This window comes from Amblyomma maculatum, chromosome 1 (genome assembly GCF_055883805.1).
Source record: "Amblyomma maculatum isolate TAMU_Amacu chromosome 1, ASM5588380v1, whole genome shotgun sequence".
Taxonomy (NCBI): Eukaryota; Metazoa; Arthropoda; class Arachnida; order Ixodida; family Ixodidae; genus Amblyomma; species Amblyomma maculatum.
In genome coordinates this window covers 167,674,798-167,696,839 of record NC_139344.1, presented here as the reverse complement: position 1 = coordinate 167,696,839, position 22,042 = coordinate 167,674,798, and the positions used below count along the sequence as shown (strand labels likewise).

The 22,042-nt window shown below is 42.3% G+C and overlaps 2 protein-coding genes across 7 annotated transcripts in view; one reads left to right on the top strand and one right to left on the bottom strand.

Moving 5' to 3' along the window:
* LOC146204831 (breast cancer anti-estrogen resistance protein 3 homolog) overlaps positions 1-9,194 on the top strand; it is a 226,680-nt gene extending 217,486 nt beyond the window's left edge. For all 5 annotated transcript variants that reach the window (XM_084589543.1, XM_084589545.1, XM_084589546.1 and 2 more), the window contains one exon: positions 4,520-9,194. In XM_084589543.1, coding sequence (XP_084445669.1) covers positions 4,520-5,062 — 543 coding nt within the window. In that variant the 3' untranslated portion in view covers positions 5,063-9,194. The remainder of the gene's footprint in view (positions 1-4,519) is intronic.
* Positions 9,195-15,304: 6,110 nt separating this feature from the next.
* The window catches only part of Uch-L5 (ubiquitin carboxy-terminal hydrolase L5), a 33,019-nt gene continuing 26,281 nt past the window's right edge, over positions 15,305-22,042 (bottom strand). Inside the window, exons 10-11 of one of the 2 annotated variants that reach the window (XM_084589541.1) lie at positions 17,791-17,912; positions 15,305-15,391 (exon numbers count right to left, since the gene is read on the bottom strand). In XM_084589541.1, the coding sequence (XP_084445667.1) occupies positions 15,373-15,391; positions 17,791-17,912 (141 nt within the window). In that variant the 3' untranslated portion in view covers positions 15,305-15,372. The remainder of the gene's footprint in view (positions 15,392-17,790; positions 17,913-22,042) is intronic. The other variant, XM_084589540.1, reaches the window with a different exon arrangement.

The following is a 22,042-nucleotide window of genomic DNA, read 5'->3' as shown; positions in this document are numbered from 1 at the left end:
AATAAAATTACTGTACTATTGCAGCTCTGCTGATTACATCTTGCCTATTGTAGCTGAACTTGAAGCTCACAAAAATGTGTGGCCTCAAAATTCATCACATTCGCTCTTTACAACAGTGTTAATGTAAAGGAGGCAGGCTGAAAGCTTTGATAATTATTTTGGTTTTACAAAACTTACCTTTCCTTTTCATTATCATCAACAGTGATTAAACCATTTACGGCAAGTTCTTTGAAGAGGTACAGAATTTAAGGGGTACTGAAATGTTTCTCTCTTTTATTTTTTGCTGTTATTCTAAGTAATCAATTTCAGTTGATTCACTTCTGAGAAATAGCAACATAAGTCCTCAGTACTGTAGGCAAATCTTCCTTGGGTATGTGCGTTGCTCTTTTTTAAGGTGATCGCTAGAAGATGCTCTCTCCAGTTGTAGAAAATAAATATTTCAGTGCAACCCAATGGGGGAGGGGGGGGGGGGAGCATTTGAGTTCGAGTGTGAGGCAAAAATTCGTTCCTAGCTCCTACCACTGTAGAGATGAGGTGGTGTGCAAGCCAGGCAGTTGAGTTTCCCCTTCAGGTGGCCAGGTCAGGAAACACTTGATGATAACAATGTTCTTGATAACTTGAAGATTCAGACTCGCAACAATCACGTTACTTGATGGCACGACAGAAAGATTAAATATTTATTTACATATAAATAAAACAAAAAGACACAAGCAAGGAGAGAACTATTTACATGACTGACCCGTTGGTCGGACGAAATCAGCTCCGGCTTAACCCAGAGCGCTTACTTTTAAGCCATCTGTCTCCGCCCTTGGCGGGGACAGCAACCAATAAGCAATAAGGCAATCTTTCTCACCAATCAAAGACTGGGGAAAGGATATTAACTACACAAAAACTTGGGAAAGGAGATGTTCCAAGCAAATATACGAACGGCACTGATGTCACCACATTTCGAACCTCTGCTTTCCCTTGTTTTCTTTCGCACATGTGCATGCGGGACCAACATATGCCGCGTGAAAAAAGACAGAAAGGTGTCAGTGAGGGCTCAAACGCTACGTGGAAATTCCAACTTGACCAAGCCCTTCTCTTGAGCACCTGCAGCTCAGTGACCCATTGCGCTTCATCGTGCGCCGGTCAGCCACCGCACACTTGCTACCCCACAAAGGCTGTAGGCACATAAGCAGAGGGAAAGGCGCGCTCGTAGCAATCCCAGAATGCATACAAAAGAAAACGTCCACTGGTCCCCGATATTACATTCAACACTGAACACTGCACAAAGGGAAAGAGCGCTCTGCGCCGGCAACAATAGAGCTGCCACCGCGCCTCGGTCGTGCGTCTGTGGTTCCACCAATTTGGTAACACTTCGACCGGGGACAGGTGCACATCTCAATGTATCTACCTCGGTTTGTACTCTCTGTTCGAGAAACCGAATGGCGCAAAATTTCACCAAACTTCACACAGGCATTGTCACGAAGAAGCCATGATATATTTTTCGGTTAGTGCCCTCTGCTGCAGTAAATGTTGCAGAGTGCCATTTTAGTTTGTGGCATTTCAGTGTGGTTCAGCGGTGCTCCCACAAGGAAGAGTCCCTTTTGAAGTGTCTCCTCATTATCACGAGCACAGTGTGCAGCTTATCTGCATTCAGTGGACGTGACTTTTCTGTACGCCATCTGAAACTGGCCCCCGAGAAAAAGTTTTTTACATTCCCAACATTCAGAGCCATGTTATGAGGGAGCTGATTGGCAGCCCGACAGAACACACTGCTTGATGTTTTCAGTACTTTTTTACATGTTTCCATAAGTGCATCATGTGCTTTTAAGAAGCGGAAAACATGTTATTGTCAGAGGTCATAGCAACCATCAGAATATGGATGTTGTTTATTTGCGCAGAATGCGACATGTGTTTAATGTGTTACTGCCAAACAGCGTGGAATACATGGTTTAGCATACATAAAAACTAAAGGTGTATGAACATTCAAAAACTTGAAATGGCAAATCGAATATCCAAGTGTTTGATTACTTAGACAAATCAAGTTGTGCATGTTAAAAAATTATCTAACCAAATTAAATATGTTGTGAACTCATGAATGAATATTTTTCCAACTATTGGCATGAGGTTTGAATGAGGCCTGCCGTAGTATTTTTTTTTGGACAACTGCTAGAAAGACAGGTCTCGCACCGATGCTGCTTACCATATCCTGCAGTAATTGGCATGCGCGGAATGAAGGATAGCACTGCCGCTGCACAGTCAATTTGTGTGGCAGCGCATCTAATGCTCATATGTGGCCTCTAAGAATGGACGACGAAACAAAGCTTAGGCAAGTTTAGTCATCTAGCCTTGATGCTTAATCACTGAGGTCATGGCTCATACGTGTCGTCACCGATCTTATGTCTCGAGGTGTGCCTTTATTATTTTATTCTTGTCATCAATAAGAATAAGTAATTTTTCTACACGGAGTTGACTCTCATGGAGTCAACATATTGCATTTGTGTTGCGTCTCCTAGTGAAGATTAGTATAATGTCTAGCACCGTACCACAAATTTGCCACTGGCACTTCAGTGCCTTAGATCAATGAATGTTTTTGGACAATTATTTGTGAAAGTAATAGATATTGATCCAAATATCCAATTCATATTCAATTCTCTAGCAAAGGTACACTATTAGCTCGTATTTTTTTCAGTTCAGCAATATATAGTACTATTTTTCACACCCCTTTAAAAACTGAACAAGAAAGAAAACAAAATGAGTTTGTAAATCATCATTTAAACTTTAATAGCTGCCATTTCAATCACCTGGCCTTTTGCCCCATCTCATTTTTTTGTATGCTAAACCGTCAATTATACCACCTTGTCACATGATATTTATGGGTCGCTCTTGAAGGAGGCAGCCCCATTTGAACCAGGCGTTTCTTTGATATTTTGGTAGAAAAAAAATTGGCTATAGCTCTGTTTTTCAATGTAAAATATTTTGTCTGGGAGCAAACAGCCCTTCCGAACCCTTCCTTAAATCCGCCCCTGCCTTGTCAATTCCTGAACACTACAGCTTTTCCACATTTGTGAGCAGTAAGGCACAGAATATGGGGTGAATCTGAACACTAGTGCTAGGCCTTCAAGCCATGTCATCACTTTACCACGGTGTTCAGTTGTATGTCAGTGCATGCAGTGATTTGATGCACGCAGGAAGGAGTGAGGAATCGGAGGCTTTTGCATATCAATCTTTCTGGCCAGAAGCCATAAACCAACCCTTCTGCACAGAGCGCACACACCTTCAGTAAAGTGTGCTCATTTTTTCACTCATCGTGGAGGCAAAGTGGTGGAATGGGAAGTCTGCTCGTTCACTGTGCATGTGTATGGTTCTTGGCAGAAATACTTGGTAGCTGTGGTGCTCACTACCTCACTGCTATGGAGAGGTTTGTGGCAAATGGGAAGCATCAAACCCAGCCACATTATGGTTTTTACTGCAAGGTTTTTCTCTGCGACATCATTTTGATTTGTACACTGTAATCGTGCATTTAGGAAAATTGCACAGTGGGATTTGCCACTACAAGAAAATTAGGGGCACTTTAACTCTCTGCCTTATGATTATGATGCTATAGCAGCTCCTGGTTCTCTCTAATGACACACGTACACATTAGCATGCAGTCCTTTTATGCAAAAGGCCACACGACATGCATATCAAACCCCCCTCTTGTTCCCAAGCTGTACAAGCGTGCCTTGCGCGACTTCGTTGGTATCATGCCTGGCTTGCAACCCAAGAGTTGTGGGTTCAAATCCGGCCTGAAATTCTCGAAATCTCTCTTTAAACAAAATAAATTTTTTTATAAACTTAAAATAATTTGAGATGTGTGGCGACCTTTAATTTGCATAACCCGTCATGTTTTAATAACTTTCATTCCACATATGTGACTTGACATTTCACGTCAGCGTTGTGGTATGTTTGAAATTCTGGTACAAGGTTGTATATGGCTGTGACATTAGATCTCATTGATCAATCAGCATTTTTTCATTACAACGATGGCAACAGTGACGCTGGATTTTCTCTGACACTCGACCTTTACACTGTCTTGTAAAATAAAAAAAAAAATATTCGGTAGCTTTCTGCTGTGGTTACTTGCTGTCTCAATGAGAACGCTCCAGCTTTTTTGGGTACCTTAGAAAGGTGGAGGTGAGCAATTGGCCTTTAATTAGAAATGCTTGAGCACCTGCTTACGAATCTACAAATGAACTTTTTGTTCACCAGGGAAGACGTGAGTGTTTGGGTTCTGGCATTTGAGCATCTCACTTCAATATATTCACTGTACACAACTGAGAAAACCAATATGTGCAAAAGAAATAAAGACTGTTCTTGTAAATTACCTACATTACTGCTATTTTACTGAGCTTTAAGATAATTTTCCTTTTGGGCCATGTTACCTCATTCAACTATTACCCTGCACTTGTTTGAAAAGGTATCTCGAGTGAAATCTTCTACGCATACTGCAAATGCTAGCTTGCTATGTTCACCTTTGGACTGTGCTTCTCAGGTCTCTCGGCTGAAAACCACATGGCTTGCTCTACGCCAGCGGCACACTGACACAGCACTTGCTTATGAAACGAAGCTGCGACCAGCTCTGAAGAACATGCAGGAATGCAGCAATCCTCAGGCACCTAACACCTGCTTACCTTACCTGCTGTCTCTGCTGCTTATCCTGGAGCACAACTTTGAAGGGCTGCTTGCAAATCTGACTGCAGCACCAGCCCAACGCAAGGACTCAAGTTCAGAGCTCCTACTTCTTCCATGGGAGCATTCAACAGCCGACTATGGCCTTCAGCTGTTGCTTTCGCACCTGGAACAGCAGCGGCTGGTGACCCAGCAGATCCCAACACTCCGGCGCAATGGTGAAATTGTCTTTGAGAACGTAAAGCTAGATGACATCATGCTGGATCTGTTTCGGACTGAATTTCATCTGCTCTTCCTGTGGGGTGCACGTGGTGCTACTGTGGCAGCCTGCGAAAGGCATGCCAAACTGACACAGGTGCTAGCAGCCATGTCAGTGCGCTGCGAGCCTATTGGCACGCCTGTGTAACAGAAGTGCCAGTGCGCTGTGATGTGTATGAGAGCGATGAGTCCTTTAAGTCAATGTCGAGAGAAAAAAAAACAGCTACTTGACGATTTTTTATTCATTTGGCAGCTTTCAGTGTGGATCTACTACCTCCACAAGAAAGAGGGTCTACAGAGCATTGTTATGAGCAGGTTGCTTTGGGGTGGATTGCCATCAGCTGATTTAGTCAGCACATAAAAGCCAGTGCACACAAGCGAAGTTCATGCATCGCACAATGTGTCCTAGAGCAGTACTTGTGCACTGATTACATGGGTGCATTATTTTGAATGCTACTCTTAGCCACATTGTATATTGTATAGCAGATGCACCGTGCAACCAGTGTGACGTGATAACAATTGCAAGGGTAATGCAGCAGCATCTGTGCCTGCTACATTTTGTGTATACAAAAGCAAAGCTGTAGTTTTCTCTGTGTGACTGTGTGCATTGGTAAGATGCAGATTACTTATTCTGATATACATTAATTACATGCTGTAATTTATAACAACTATATGTAGATATACAGTTCAAATATAGAGTTTATTATGGTAAGGTCACTTAGTTATTATGTATGCTTCCGATTCTGTATTATAGTGACTGCTGAAAGTGCATGGCTTTTACCTTTGGGAAATGAAAAAAGCCCTGAAGTGTGATTTTCAAAATGGAACACATCATCGGTATGGTAACGCAACGCATGATTCAGGAAATACCCTGCATGCATCCATACTTCTTTCAAAAGAACAAAATACTAACACTGACAGTAATCTGAACGTTTTCTTTATTCTATTCCCGTTTGCTTGCAGCCTATGCCAGTGTCGTAGTGATGGTTTGTTGTCTACTAAGACCTTATTACTATGCTGCGTATTTCCCTACTCCCGCATGCCACTCCTGTATGGATGCACTCTTCTCATCCTCTCTCTCTTAATTCACGTGTTCATCTAGTGCTTCCATACGACCAACATGTATACATACAAGCGGTAACTGCGTGAAGTGATTTTCCTTGGCAATGTGTCACACAGCAACAGTTCCATTGTCTAGTGTTGCCTTCGACACACCCGCACGAAGTGACGGTACTCGGCAATTATATGGCTCAGATGGAATGAGCATCTGCATGGAGGTTCTTCGCTGAAACTGCACTAGGAAAACAAACTCCCTTCTAAAAATAGCCAGAACAGAAGTTACACACCTGCAAAACCTTATATGATTGCCTAACAGTCTCACGAGCTGCTTCCGGGTAATGAGCAAGATACTTTACAGTCCCAGAACCTGAGCAATGTAATGTGCAGCAGTGTTTTGGCAGCCCTCGGCTGGTAGCGTTATGTCATTGCACGGTGTATCACCGCAAATTGTCACCACGTGTGGTTAGTGCTGCAGTGTCAAGGTGATTCACCAACGGCAAGTGCAAGTTTTCCTAGTACCGAGTTTGAAATGTTTGGTCAAAAGACATCATGGTCATAAGCCCTTTCACTCTGCATTTTTTGGGATGCTTTAACTGGGATGAAGTAGAATATATGCAGGTTGCTTTGCATATATTGCATCTTTCCAGACAAACTAGTATAACACGCCTCTGCTTCGTTTTACTAAGCATATAAATATGTATATGCCAGCAAGTACAGCTTTTACAATGGGGAGCTTTAGTGGACATGTACGGCACTGTGCATTTTAATGTGAAGGCATAAAAAATTTTCCCGCCTCAAATGCTGGATCATTTCGCAGTGAAACTGCACACAGAGCTTGCGTATTGTGGCGACTTTTAACTGTAGGAAGCTTCACAAGTGTATTTACTTTCTTGAGTCATGCACGATGCAAAAGCGTAATTGTCTGTGTCGTGATCGGTGAACTGCGACCCGCAAACGCTGTTTTCTTGCTGAAGGGTAACAGTGGTGTCATCTGTTTTCTCAGTGGAAAGCACCATGACGAGGTGCTGAGGCGAGCATTGCGAGAAGTGCGGGACTTTTGAATACGCCATTCAGGCTGTTTCGTCTACTTCAACTGAAGAACTTTGAACATTTTTGGCCAACTTAATGGAAAAAATATCGTGAACAACTGATGTAACGAGGCTTTACCAATAAGAAGGTATTGTTTGATCTCTTCTCTTGTCAGAGTGACTATGCACTTAGCTGACATCATCTGTTATCGTGGTTCTGCTTAATACACCAGAGAACGACATAGTGAAGTCCTGAGCTGTGTCGTTTATTTTGTTGTGTGGTGTGGAGTTTTTATGCTTCTCTGCTGTTTTGTCTTTGTTTCACTGCTCTGTGGCGTGTGTAGCTGCTGTATGCCAATTTACAGTGTGAAAGAAAAAGCGGTGTGGCTAATTGAAAGAAACTCAATTCGCTATGTCCGCAAACAATTGATGGTGAAGTTTCGGCGGCAGCCACCGCCTCATGTAGCCATTTTGAAATGGCGCTAAAAATTTGAAGACACTGGTTCCATGACTAGGCAAGTGAAGAAAGGTAAATCAAAGACACACTGTGGAATCGGTGATGTGCTTGAGGGAGTCTCTGAAACCAATCCTCATATGATGTGCACCCGTTATGTTTGATGTAGCCCCATCGATGGTGAGCCGAGCTCTTAGAAGCAAAGGACGGCTTCCATACAGGGTATGGATGCAACGGAACATAAGCCCAGCAGACAAAGCCCTGCTGGGTTTTATTCTGCCGCTCAGTGCAACAGAGGGTGTATCCTGGACACCTCAATTTTTTGTTAAGTGGCAACGCAGTTTTTCACCTAGTGCACGCAATTCCGGACGAAAGCAACCTGCATTTCACTTATACTAGGGCCATGAATTCACCACGCATTATTGTGTGATGTGCAATTTGGCAAGAAGGAGAGGTCAGCCCATTCTTTTTTTTTAGGACACTGTGACAACCCACTCCTACCTGTGCCTGTTGAAAGATTTCTTCCGAAGCTGGTGCAGTACTATACGCAGCAGCAAGTACGCATCTTCCAGCAATATGGTGCCACTGCTCATTATGCAGATGAAGTTCTGAAATGGCTGAATGAAGAATTCTTGTGCTGGTGAATGGGGCATGGGTCGTCCAATGTGCCTTGGCCACCGCAATCGCCAGATTTGACACCGTGTGATTTTTTCGTATGGGGTTATATCTATGAGCCTTCGCACTGTTGAGAAGCTTCAGGAGTGTATAAAAGAAAAATCCGCCATGATAAGCGACGACATGCGAGCTGCATTGTTCAATGAATACACCTACAGGTTGAAGTGATGCATAGTAACACAGAGATTTTAGCTAGTTGGTTCATCTTCAATATTTTACCAGCGCTGTGACAGGGGACAAGGAACACGAAGAGACAACAAGACAAGCGCTCGGACTAACAACTGAAGGTTTAATGAAACACAAGGAAATATATTCTCACATGACAACCAGAAGCGCTAGTGCTATCCCTTCCCACCAATAAAAAAAAAAAAAAGAGAAAAATGAAAGTAAAAGTGAAAAGAATTATGCGGTAATATCGTACATTCACAAGCTATCCCACAGGCTCAAACAAGTTAGCAATAGATATGGGGTTAAAGTGTTGTTTTCGGCTCCCAATAGGCTGGGAAAAATTTGTGATATGGTAGATATGAGACTCAAAGAACAAAAACAAAAAAACTAGCAAAGGATGTCAAGTAAAACATGAGCTGCGTTTTGTGCCATGCGCAGAAGGAGTAGTCTATGATATTCCCTTTACATGCGGGAAGAGGTATATAGGGCAAACGGGGAAATGCATCAATACGTGCCTTCGCCAGCATAAAACGTCTTTGAAAGGAGTTCCCTCATCCAACTTAGCACTACATTACAGAGATTGTAATCTTAATGATTCCGATTCGTCGAAGGTGTCGAAAAAAGCATGCACTCCGATCCTTGATAAAGCTAAGATTGTTTTCAAGAATCAAAACAAATTGACCAGAGAACTCAGTGAAGCCTATCACATCCATAAAAATAGTGACACATGCGTTAGCACACCATCAGTAATTATCAATGGTTGTGAACTGTCATATTTGGATCCATAGCTGTATGGTTTTTTTTTTCTTTTTGGTGGGAAGGGATAGCGCATGCACTTCTGGTTGTCATGTGAGAATATATTTCCTTGTGTTTCATTAAAACTTCAGTTGTTAGTCCGAGCGCTTGTCTTGTCGTCTCTTCTTGTTCCTCGTCCCCTGTCGCAGCACCGGTAAAATATCGAAGTGATGCATAGACGCTGCAGGTGGCCACTTTGAGGATTGATCGCTTTGGAGCGTGAACGCCTTTTGCTTTGTTTTTAACAGTGTGTACTGCCAATAAATTACTGTTGTTCCTTTAAACAGCTCATGCCATTCCCTTCTGACGAGAGAGTATCCTGTAGAGAAAGGGCTGTTCTTCGGGTCAAAAGTGTGTAAATTGCTTTTACTGGGTAAATGATGACAGATAAGTCTGGAATTGGTTTTGTGTTTCACAGTACTGGAATCGAAAAATACTAAAGTCAACACCAATGACAGAACAGCTTAGTCAAAGGGACCGTGTTCCTTGCAACGCTCCCATTTGTGCTTTGTCTTGGCACTTTCCAGTGCAGAAAACAGATGGTGCCACCACTGCCCTTAAGCGAAAACTTGGCATTTGCAGGTCTCGATTCATCAGTCCCGACGTAGACAATTGCGTTTTTGCATCATGCACGGCTTGGTAAAGAACTTGCTACAATACAAAAATTACCACAGTACACAAGTTCTGTGCACAGTTTCATTGTAAACAAGCTAGCGGTTTAGGCAGGAAAACTTTTTAAATGCTTCACAATAAAAACGCACAATACTGTACACAAAACTGATGACATTTTATATTCCTCTTTGTAATGATAGCACCAATGAAATTGTCTATGCACGCTCCACACACACCCACACCTTACTTCCTTTGCTCCTGTATACACCATTCAACTGACATTCTAGTGGAAATCAAGAAGAAGAAATGGGTATGGGCAGGATATGTAGTGCGGAGAGAGGATAACCGATGGTCACTTAGGGGGTAACAAACTGGATTCCTAGGGAAGGAAAGTGCAGCAGGGGGCGGCAGAAAGTTAGGTGGGCAGATGAGGTTAAGAAGTTTGCAGGGGTCAAGTGGATGCAGCTAGCACAGGACCGGGTTAATTAGAGGAATATTGGAGAGGCCTTTGCCCTGCAGTAGGTATAGTCCGGCTGATGACACCATTCAATTGTTTTTAACAAGCCTGGCAATGCACACAGATAAGCTGACATGCGTTTTGGTTTGTCAGCAGAGTATAGAAATACTGTAATATGACACAGCATAAGAGCAGAGATGAAAGAGTGAAATTATTTCTATGATTGTGGTTTATTGTGTGTATGTGAATCATGCCTTTGAACTGATACAACTGGCAGTATGACAAGAAAGCACTGTGCCTGTTGTGCAGTGTAAATTAAATTGTCACTGGGATGTCGCTTATGTCCCACCCTTCTCTACTGCCTGCAGCTTGCCTTCATGAAGCTCCTTGCTTAGCTTCTGCATGTACCCTATATGTACGACAATTATTTGTGCAAAAGTTTTCATGCAAAGATGCTGGAGCATTCCATGTGGCTTCTTTATTTCTTTCTTCAGTTTGTGTCTTTTCTTTCAACTTTAGGAAAGTGCTCTTGTATGAATTGCTTGAGGAAGTTCAGTGCCAGAGAAAACGTGCTATTTTGTAGAACTCGATATTTCAGTAGTCGCCTGCCAGCAAAGAGCACCAAGTCGTGTGAAAACCATGCCTTATATAAACAGAATAGCAAGTGCTCCAAGTCTTGTGCTGAAAATATGAGAGAGCATTATCGAGAATACAAGTGCAATGTGCACTATATTTGAGCTCTATTTGCTGTGTAATGCTTGCTCTATTTATTGTACACTGCTTGTGTGTGCTATGTGCTATGTAGCCAGTTCCTATGATGTACTATATATAGTTGCTACTTACATCATTGGCTGAGGGCCTGCAATTCATTACTTGTACAGCCATCTTAAAGTAATTCAGTGGCAATATGTTGTGCAATGCAGTAGACTTCTCTGTCATTTGGGTACAATGATGGAAGCCTTTTGGATTTACTACTATGTTTTCCATACTAAATCGCAAATGAAGAGTGATGGGTCTAGCACACCTACAATGTGCGCCTGGACGTTATTGCGCATATTCTGCAAAACCTTGGCTGTATCGGTGGCAACTTGAAACCAAGTTGTACAGTTTTCTTTACACATTTGCTGCTGCTTGTTTCTGTAATCCTGCTGAAGAGATCTAGGCTGATGCATATGAGGAACACGCACACATCTTAAAGCTCTGAATGCGCACCTTGGCACCTCCAGTGCCAAATACTTCTGCAGTGTAGGTCCAGTTCCTGTTGGCAATTTCTGAAAATTTCAAATCTGATGCTGTGTGCTAGAGGTAATATACAGTTGACTCTCGATAATTCTGACTTAAGTGAATTGAAAATTTGCTTGAATTATGTGGAATCTGAATTGGAGCGAGTCTTCTTTAATGCACTTGGCATTGATCTGACTTAATGTTTCAGCTAACTTTGAATTAACGAGAGTCCACTGCATTTTACAAAAGTTTCAGAATTTGAAAGTGCATGCCTGAGGTGTTATAGAACTACTTTAAAGGAATATTTTTGTTTCAGGCTCATGCAATTTGCTTTATCACAGCTGAAAAATCCACCGAAAGCTTTCTACTGTACAGTCTTTCAGAGAGGTTTTATGAAGGAGACAAAATTTGTACTGTGATGTATGTTTCATTTCTCTGTGGGAAAATTTGCACACTACGGTTCGGCCACTTTATGCAGTGAGAAAAGTAGAGGCTAACACGTGCTGTAAACCACATTGACTGTGTTTGATGTTCCAGAGAGCAATGTGCTTTGTGAGGACATCCAACTGTTCTAGTCACAAATCAGTAATGTGCCAATTTGTTAAGTGCACATGTTCATCAAGCAAGTGGATCCTATGTATAAAACTGAGCAAATTTTCTACTGTCTCAAAGTCTGTCTGATTCCGGCCACGGCTGCCACTTTTCGAAGGAGGTCATAAGCAAGACCTGTGTGCTGAGCAATGTCAGTGCGCATTAAATAACACCAGGTGGTCGAAATTTCCGGAGCTCTCCACTACGTCGTCTCTCATAGCCCGAGTTGCTTTGGGACGTTAAACCACAAAAACCAAACCATCCAAGTCTCTGTCACATACTGCTGACATAAAAGCAGAAACTCGTCTGTACGCACATCGCATGGGCATTACTTGGTGTCCAAGTAAACTGACAGGACACAACACAAATACAAAGTGTCACAGAGTTTTCAACTGCCAAATTTTACAAAAATTCAATTTCTTGAAATAAATTAGAACAGTGAATATTTGCTACAACTTGCAAACCAGGTCAACAAGTGCGAGCTGGCCTATCATTCTTTCCGCAGTGTCAAGAACCTTGGAAGCCACTGAGGAAGGCAGCACACTATCTCAATGCATTATTCTCCAAGTGCATAGTTGTTGAATATACCGTTCACATGACCTTTTCTTAGAAACTAAGACCGAACCAGTTAATCACTTTGGCTTGACTGCATGGCAGCACTTGCTTTCACACAGTTTCTCTGTATAGATGACAGATGCTACAAACATCCCCCCAATGCAGTCTGTTTGCCCTGATGAAAACTTGGCTATATTATCAGGAACAGATCACATAGCTAGTAAAACAGTGTTATGATTAGAGATAAGAGAACAATTAATGCAGAGGAGTGGTGAAGAAATTCTGCTGCTGAGCACAACTTCATACCACTGGCTTAAGTGTGCACCATACTGAGCAGTGTTCTCTAGACAGATTTAGCAGCCTTCATATAACAAATAAGATTTCTTTTGTGTGTGTGCAAACTGAAGTATGCAATAATATTTGTCAGAACAGCGAGCTCCTGCACTATTTTATGCAGATGGAATTTTTTTTTTTCTTTTCACTTCTAATGTTATGTATACCTTGGAAACAGTAATTTCACAGCCCCTGGATGTTTGACAAGTTCCAATATAGCAACGTTTTGATTTTCACCCAGTGCGACACCTTGCATGATTATTGCTTGTCGAAAATCATCTGCTAGCAATCTGAATTGGAAAATTGAAGGATTGGCTTGCTTGGCAATCTGAATTGGAAATTTGAAGGATTGGCTTTCTTGGGGCCTGGGTAGGTTAGGTAGGAAAATATACCTGAAACAAGCAGTGCCTCAAAGGGTAACACATAGTTGGTCTTTTTGTGCATCTTCCATTAAAATGTGGCCACTGCAGCGAAAATAACGATTTTTAGGGCAAACAAATTCAAACTTGTACTAAATATAGTCAGCCCTCAATACAGGAACTCAGTCCTGTAAGACTGTACCTTAATATACCACTAAAAACTGCAAGATCTCACAGAAGGGCATTACTATTACTTTAAAGCTTCATGGATGTAAATAATCTTGTGTACCACACCCAATGTTGTAAGTATGCTTATATGAGTGGTTGGACTGTGATATTAAAAAGCAAAACCGGAAAAGAAGATAAATGCTCAGTAACTGTTACATGCTTAGCTGTAAATTCGACAAGAAAACTACTTGCCTGTAGAAGTAGGAACGTAGCTGTGAAACGTAGCCGTGATAGCTCGACATGAACATCGCAGTTCAGTAATACACTTCAGGCATGGCACACCACTAACATTGACTACTAGTGATGGCTGGCCAATGGGCAAGGAAGAAAGGCATTGCTTGGTTGAGAATGGAAGCTACCGCATACCTAGATTTGCAGCCCAGGTCTGCTTTTTTTTCTGCTAAATTTTACTTTTCTTTACTGCACAATACTTGGAATATTGTGGAATCTATCACTGGGGTTCAGTTGTTCCATTCCTTTCTTTAGTGCCCCCCCCCCCCCCCCCCCTTTTTTTTTGCCATCAGCCTTTCTTTATTCTACTGACACATTGTGTGCAAACCAAGCGCTGCTCTTAGCATCCGACTTTAGCACATGCTGTGTGCTCTTCTCTGAGGATGACTTACAGCACAGTGAAGCAATACTGCTATTCAGCAGCTTATGCAGGTTACTGGCCTTTGGGAGCAAATAAACATTTACTGCAAAACTGCTGTTCCAGCAGTGTACACATGAACTGCCAACTTGTTCAGCTTTTCAGGAGGGGATCTATCTTTTTCTCCCCTCATTTCCCTCCCCACAAGTCTGACAGCCTACTGGGCATTGCGTAGTTAACTTTACTGCCCTTCCATTCCCATGTTTTTCTCTCTCTCTCAGACGAGAATGATAACCCAAATTGAAGCCAAATATTCTGCTACCGTTGAAGCAATCTTTGAGAGGCTACTTAAGCAATTCAGTTTTGGGAAGCAAATGTAGCAGCTGCTTATTTCTACTTTGTTGGCTCACCATATAGTGCCATGCATAAGTCAACTCTGAATATAAGTTGATCCTCAACCCCCACAACTTATTTCCAGCTTGATGGTTTACAGTATATTGCTGGTGTAAGTTGACCCCTATAGCCCTGACTGGCAAAATAAAAACAAATATTTGAGTCGCTGGAAAAATGCAGGTTACTGCCGCCTAGAGAAGCCAAAACACAACAAAGATGCATCTCCGACAGGATGGCATTTAGGTGGACACAACCGATGTGTAGTGACACAACCATCAAGCCATCAGTTGGAGGCAAGTGGTGGACAAAGGCAACAAAACAGGACACCTTACTGCCTTATTTTTGCATGCAGCCTGGCTTAATAGCCTGGAAAATGGCAAACCGAATTGCCAACAGTCTTATAGCCATTGCAGTTTTGGATTCTCATGCGGTGGACGCTCTTGAAGTTACAGAAGTCTGCTCTTGCACTATCTGTCGCTGATTTGGGAAAGCTAACACCAGTACGAGTGAGCTGCATAAACAGCATGAATTTTGAATTTTGGTTTTTTTTTTTTACCCACAATGAGGCACGTGCTACCTATGGCTCAGCTGAAACTACATTACAACTGATAAACAGGCCGGCTCCGTGTAAAGGCCGACCCCTCTGATTTTGGATGGCAATTTTTGTAAAAAAAATAATAGGAAGCTACTTATTTGCGGCAATATATGGGGAGAATGGTACATACTTGAGAAAAAATAAGCGCAATGCATTGAAATATAGGTTCCTAATTCAGGAATTACTTCAAGAGCAAAGCTCTGCCTTGCTTCTTCAATGAAGAAGCACACCACTGAAGTAGGCAGAGGAGGTATGGGAAGAAAATACACATCCAGTTTTCATTCAGAAATCAACACAAACAGTTTATTTTACTGCTTCATTTTTTCACCATGCTTCTTTTTCTCTAGTGCCCTTTCTTTTGCCTGTGGAAGAAAAGGAATAAAAGAAAGAGCTGTGATTATATAATAAGAGTTACAGGTTCATGACACACTATAAAATGTGTGCATGTGTCATGAAAGCACATTTTGGTGCACTTGAGATTAAATCTTTACCATAGCAACTGAAATGTAGTACAGTTTTCAGGCAAAGTTATTCCATCAATGTGATAGAATTCATGGACTCATGGCAGGAACTAGCATTTAGGCAAAACTAAGGTGCAAGGGCTATAAACATAAGGGCTTATCAAGAGCATGCTTTTCAACCAACTCTTGTCATGCAATAGTCACAGCAGCATTCCCTAGTGGATGTTTCATATGTCCTCGTCTTGAGCCCACCTCCTCATAAGCATGTAAATACTGTACAAACAAATTGTTACCAGGACACCTCAATAGTTCCAGAACAGCACACACACACTAGGTATGTATATTACAAGCCATCACAAAAAGTACAGTAAAAACCCGCACATAATACGAACCCGCATATAATATGAGGTGCAATTTCGGGATAGCAATAATGGAAAAAACAATTTTTCATCCGTGCAAAATGTGCTCAAGGAAAGATCACCAAAGTATTGATTTGCACTACACTTCGCGGTTGCACAGTTGCTCCCCTTTTCGCGCAGAGCACTTGGAGACTTTCATGCACCGTGAGGATAAGGGCAGCTCACATTCGCCCCGGCAATCGCGAAAGCCACATGGTCCTCTTGTTGTTCTAAAACTAGTAGGCCGCTTCCAGGTTAGGAGGCAGGACGGCAGCGCATCAGCTGCTGGCCATCATGCACTGCATTTGCACCTGTTCGCGTCAGAACCGCATGCAGGCACGCGGCGTGTGCACTCGGGAATTGTTTTCAGATTCAGGGTTTTCGCGACCGTCGTCATCCTGTACATGTATCATCTGCTGAGAGTCGCTTGCTGGAGGCATTAGGTATGCTGGTTGGTTGGTTGGTTGGTTCATAAGAAGGGAAAGGCGCAGTATCTGTCACACTTGCTCTGTGGACACCTGAACCGCGCCGTAAGGGAAGGGATGAAGGTGGGAGTGAAAGTGGATAGAGAGAAAGGGGAGCCGTAGTGGAGGGCTACGGAGTAATTTCGACCACCTGGGCATTAGGTATGCTGTAATTCTCAAAAGTGCGGCCTTCGTGTTCCTTCAGAATACTGGTGAAGCGTTCATGATTCGGCTGTACGGCGTGGCTGGGGCTGTATGCCATGGCCAGCATAGATGGGGAGGCCCCGAGAGACCCACGCAACATGCCGAGTGATCCTTTCTCAATCCCTACATCGTGCGAGGTGCGATCGACCTACTTCTGGGTGTGTGTGCGTCGCGGGCGCCGTAGCCACTGAAACAGTCAGCCACTGCCGCCGCTACATAGCGCCTCTTCTTGCTGAAAGTATGATACTGTGAATTTAGGCTGAGATTTATTCGGATCCGCACATATACGAGGAGGGAATCTGACATGATAAAGTTAGAAAAAACAAAAACAAAAACCTCATATTATATGCGGGTTGTTATTGTAAGCGTGACATGTGGGTCCCTCATATGCAGAAAAAAAAAAAAAAAAAGAAGGTTTTTCAGGTTATGCCTTAAAAGGTGGTTCATTTCCATAACAGGTGCAAAAGCACCAGTTGCCAAGACTGCAGTAAGCCATTGATGAACCAATAATAAATTAACAGATAACAGTTGCAAGATTTCATCCTTAAGTTGTGAAGCTTGCACTCAACAGAAAGGTTTGTCCCTACTATAGCACCAACACTTAAGCACTTTTCTCCATGTGCTCTATTTGAAAAAAAGCATTATGCTAAACTTGAAAGACAATGTCTTTCTGCTATATGCAATGCTACGACATGCAAGGTGCCAATGCAAGTTGCAAAGAGCCAACTCGATGCAAAGTTTCAAAAATTGAGCACAAATTCAAACAGGGTCAGCTACAAAGTATCAACAAACTACAAGTGCTAGCAATATAACAAGCACCAACATCAGATTTTCTATGGCTTGGATCTCCACAGCCTTAGAGGGCTACAGGCAAACTGAAATAGAAAGCAGAACCAAGGAGAAATTTAATTAATTTATTCAGATATTGTAGGTGAATATTATGTGGATAATTATGCATTCAAATGTTGAACGCAACTGTTGAAAGAAAAATGCAAACAAGAATTGCAGTCTGTGCACCTTTCTTGCCAATTATTAGCCTACTGAAAAAAAAAAAAAAAAAAAAAAAAAAAAAAAAAAAAAAAAAAAAAAAAAAAAAAACCCAATCACAAACATATCACTTTTCTAGTGGCCTTGAACTTATAATACACCCATATTTGGTCACAACTGTAACCTTGTTCTTTATCGTGGAAGAAGTATAAACTATGAAGTCTCTCCATCCAGAACTAAGCTTTACCTATAAGCCTTCCCCGCACACACCTTCTCCACGAGAGGGACCAGTTTCTTCTCTTCTGACAAAATTTTCAGGATCTCCATGATTAATGGTAAGTAATTATGCTTCCTCCTGATGTTCTCCACCTGCAAAGATACACGAGACCAAAGCAAAGTCAGAACACAAGCAATACCAGGGGTGCAACAGCTGAAATAGGATTTGTAGCAATTTTTGGAGCAGTAAAATCCAGATTTGGAGCAGCTCACAAAAAACAAATTCAAATTTTGGAGCCGTTAAACAGGGAAGGAACCTTATTTTCGGCAAAAAACAAAAAAAAAAAGTGAATATTGGACCGTATAAATGCGAATCAAAGGAAATCTAGCAAGGGCCACCTATAACCGGCGCTTGGTATATTTCCATTAGGAATCCCGGTGTGCACTATTTTTGTAAATAAGCATTTTATACTGCAAGACATGCTATTCACCCAAAAAAAAAACAAAGAATGTGTGCCATACAACCGAGGAAGTTAATTTTTCAAACTTCACGGACCAAATAAAAATTAAAAAGCTAGAGAATATAGATTTCATTTTTTGCATCTAGCGTGGTTTGACAATTTTAATCATGGGATCTTATCTTAATTGCTCGCAAGACTCATAAAACAATGTTTTACTGTCCGCGAAATCCACAGCTTGTGTCGAGCGATGGCAGCTCCAGAAGAGCCGACCTCGAAGCCGCGCTTGCGATCAGCCTGTGCCCAAAAGCGAGCGCAGTGCAAGAACAAAAGAAGAACTGAAACATCAATTAAAAAAACAAACACAGAACAAAAAAGACAAAAACAAAAGAAAGACAGTGACCAAAAGGAGAAAGGGCAAATGACGAAAGCAGATAAGGAAAGTGGGCAGGAAGCAAACAAAACTGGCCAGCGCGTCTTCGGCCTGTGATTTACGCTTTCTAGGGGCTGGCGATGACTCACGATACTATAAGGTTATATATTTTGCGAATAAGGTAGACTTTATAGTATTTTGCTGTTCCAGCATCTGTAAATGTTAATTCTGGAAGTCCAGAGCTCGACTGCGGCGTTATGGAATTCAAAATCTAAGGCTGCTGCGTGTTTCCTGACTTGCTGATGCCCAAAATTTATGAAACACCGAGAACTTCAGAGCCGCATAAAAACAAACAATACATTCATTAAAAGCATGAGCTTAAAACACGATCGTACTAGTAAAAACATGACCCGCTAATTCCTGCACGTCTGCTCTGCTGCGTCAACTAAAACCTTGCCAAACGATGACAGTGACGATTCTGCCAGCAGATATGACCGCCCAAATAGATGGCATTCGTTTTCAGCACCTGTCAATTCGATCTGCATTTGACACACTGGTGGTCCAGAAGATAAAAATCCAACCAAGGCAGTATCTTGGTGTCGACAAGCATCCAAGTGCTTTTCTTAAGTTTATTAGTTTTCATGCTTATGGCCCAGCTGTTGCACCCCTGCAAAACACAGCATGTGCATTTTCATGGCTGCAACTTTTACCAACAGAACTTATAATGCAAATGTGTTTTTAAGTATGTGCACTTCTGTTCTTGAAACTCAATAAAATTTTGGCCGCCATGATTAACACATTTAAACTTCAGGTGCCAGAGAAAGACAGTGTACTTAAAAAGCCACTGTTTCTTCAGAATCCTCAATGTTTCAAAGTTTTTGCCCAGCTATATTTGTTTAAATTTCCTAGAGAATAAAGAGCAAGAAAAATGTAGCGATTGATGATAACGGAATGCATATATGAACCATTCAAGAGAAAAACTGTTCTGAAACTGCAAGTGACACTGAAAAGAGATTTGATTTCGCAGTTTGACGGAAGTCACAGTTATGACTAGTGAAGCAACCTGCACTGCTTTGCTAGCAATTTAATTAGAGAGGCTACTTTTATCTTTTCCTTCACAGCCAATATTTCTACCTCTTCCTTCTTCGCAGTTCTTTCTGAAGGTAACACAGGTGTGGTGGAAGAGTTCAACCATTCTGTTGATAATTTATTCATTAGCTATTCCACCTGCTGCTAACCGTTTCACACACCATGTTTTGTGCCACTAGAACTAGGTTCACTAAGGAGACCCTTTCAACGGTAGCTTTGCTAGAGGACAGGCATACGATGAGTTTGACAAAAACAAACCAGCTCTTTGTCTTCTAGCCTGTGTTCCTTTCTTTCACAATGTTTCAATTCTGCAGAGCTTAGTGAGACTAACGAGATTTCTGGACGAGTCTGCTTTGCTTGTCGGCTCATGATTCACAATGTTCTGAACGCACTTCAAGTACTCGAGTAGGCACTGAGCCTATCTTTACAGACGTTGGGCCATGGACCTGTTGGACTAGATGTGGAAAGGCTAACAGCTAGTTTAGGCGATATACTCTTCACTTGCATGAGCATTTGTAGCAGTACATATTGAGGTGGTCGAGCTGATAGATACGCCAACTTTCATGGACACTCTCAAGGGATTCTTCGTCAATAGGAGCCCCTGAAAGGCAACTGGGATAACACTGTGGGAAAAATTTCGCAGGCGTCTGCACCGAGTTGTAACAGCAAAACAATGGCCCAGGCGTTGACAAGGTGGAGGCATTCATATCTGACATGGGCTGTTCCCAGGTTTTCAACTCACTTCATGTTTTGCATGTGGGGCAAGCTAGGAAGAGAATGGTGGGCATAAATCATTGCATTTCACACTCAATGCATTGTCATCCCACTTGTGAGGCCTTGGGTCGCATTCCTGGCAGAAGCTTCAGGCAGGATAAATATAGGTGCTCTGGTTCCTGTTTCAACAGATGCAGAGCACTGCAACACCCTCCCTCTTGCAATGCTCTTAACCTAGAAAGCTAATGAGACTACAGTGCCACCAGACGTTTTCAATATATTACCAACACAATGAGAATACAAAACCAATGACAATGGCGCCAGATACAGCGTCTGGCTGACTTCTTTTGATGCTGCTGACTATTAGAGTTTGTGACCAAGAGAGTCATTCACAACTGTAAGAAAGAATGTCATGTTCACCGCAATAAGTGGCCCATGGGACTCACTTGCAAATCATGTCCCCGCTAAGAATGGCAGAGCGCAAAGCGCGAGATCAGGATGGCAACATGAGGAGGCATAAGTGAAAAGTAAAGACACTCCCCTGCCCTGTGACAGATATGGTCCTTATTTCACACGAGAACTGAATATGCTGCACATGCCGCTTGCTCTGCCTATAGTGGTACCACTGCGAGCCCTCTTGAGAAAAGTTCCGGAAACAGCATTGTGGCCTCCCAGCTACACTCCCCAGCATTGGCATGGTTGCCGTCTGTGTCGCTACTGCCATGTTGCTGCCACAGTGGCTTAAAGGGACAGAACACTGGCCAAAATATGTCATGAGATTATGGTGGAGATGAAAAGATCTTGCCTCATATAGTACAGATAGAGCACTACAATATCAAAGAAAAGAGGCCTTACAATTATGACTTGCCATTGAAAATCGCCTAAAAACAACCGAGGCGCTATCTAGCAGGGAAACCCTAGTACTTTCAGTGTAGCCTCCTACGTGACTACATGTCAGCGAAATATCACTGATTTTCGGTAACTGCACACTGTTCTTTTTTCTTCTAAGAGTGCTGGCCATAATTTATTATATTTTGCACTCTCTCCCGTGCGTCCTTAACTGAAAACCACCCCTGCTTTCGCACCGCGACAGGTATGCTTTCAGATTTTGCCACTAGATGGCGCCACAGTGTTTACAATTTCGTGAATGAAGCGACGAGGGCGTGCGTTATTGTGTCGTAACAGCATTGAATGTGAAACTGAAAAGGACATTACTCTACGCAAAAAATGTCTGATTACTGTCTGGCGAGTGAAAGTCATATTTGTTTTCGGTACATTATTTTTGTCGACCACCAGTCGTCATCGCGGTCGCTGCTCATGGTTTCCAGCATCGGACTACATAAAAACGAGGCGCACGCATTGATCGAAAAATTCCCGGTAAAAATTTTATATAGCGTTTCTAACAAAACCGTTATGGACATCAATCTTTTCACTGCGGCGAAAAAAATCGGACCTAAATTCCAGTGTTCTGTCCCTTTAAGTTCATGGCTTGGCTAAGAATTCTGCTTTGTTTGTGCCAGTGAAGAATGTTTTATAGCTGCAGTATCATGGATAAACTAACTTTCTGCAAGAGTGGATGCATTTTTAGATGTCACCGCATAGTGGGTCAGCCCAATGCATTGATGTGGCAAGTGTACTTACAGTACACA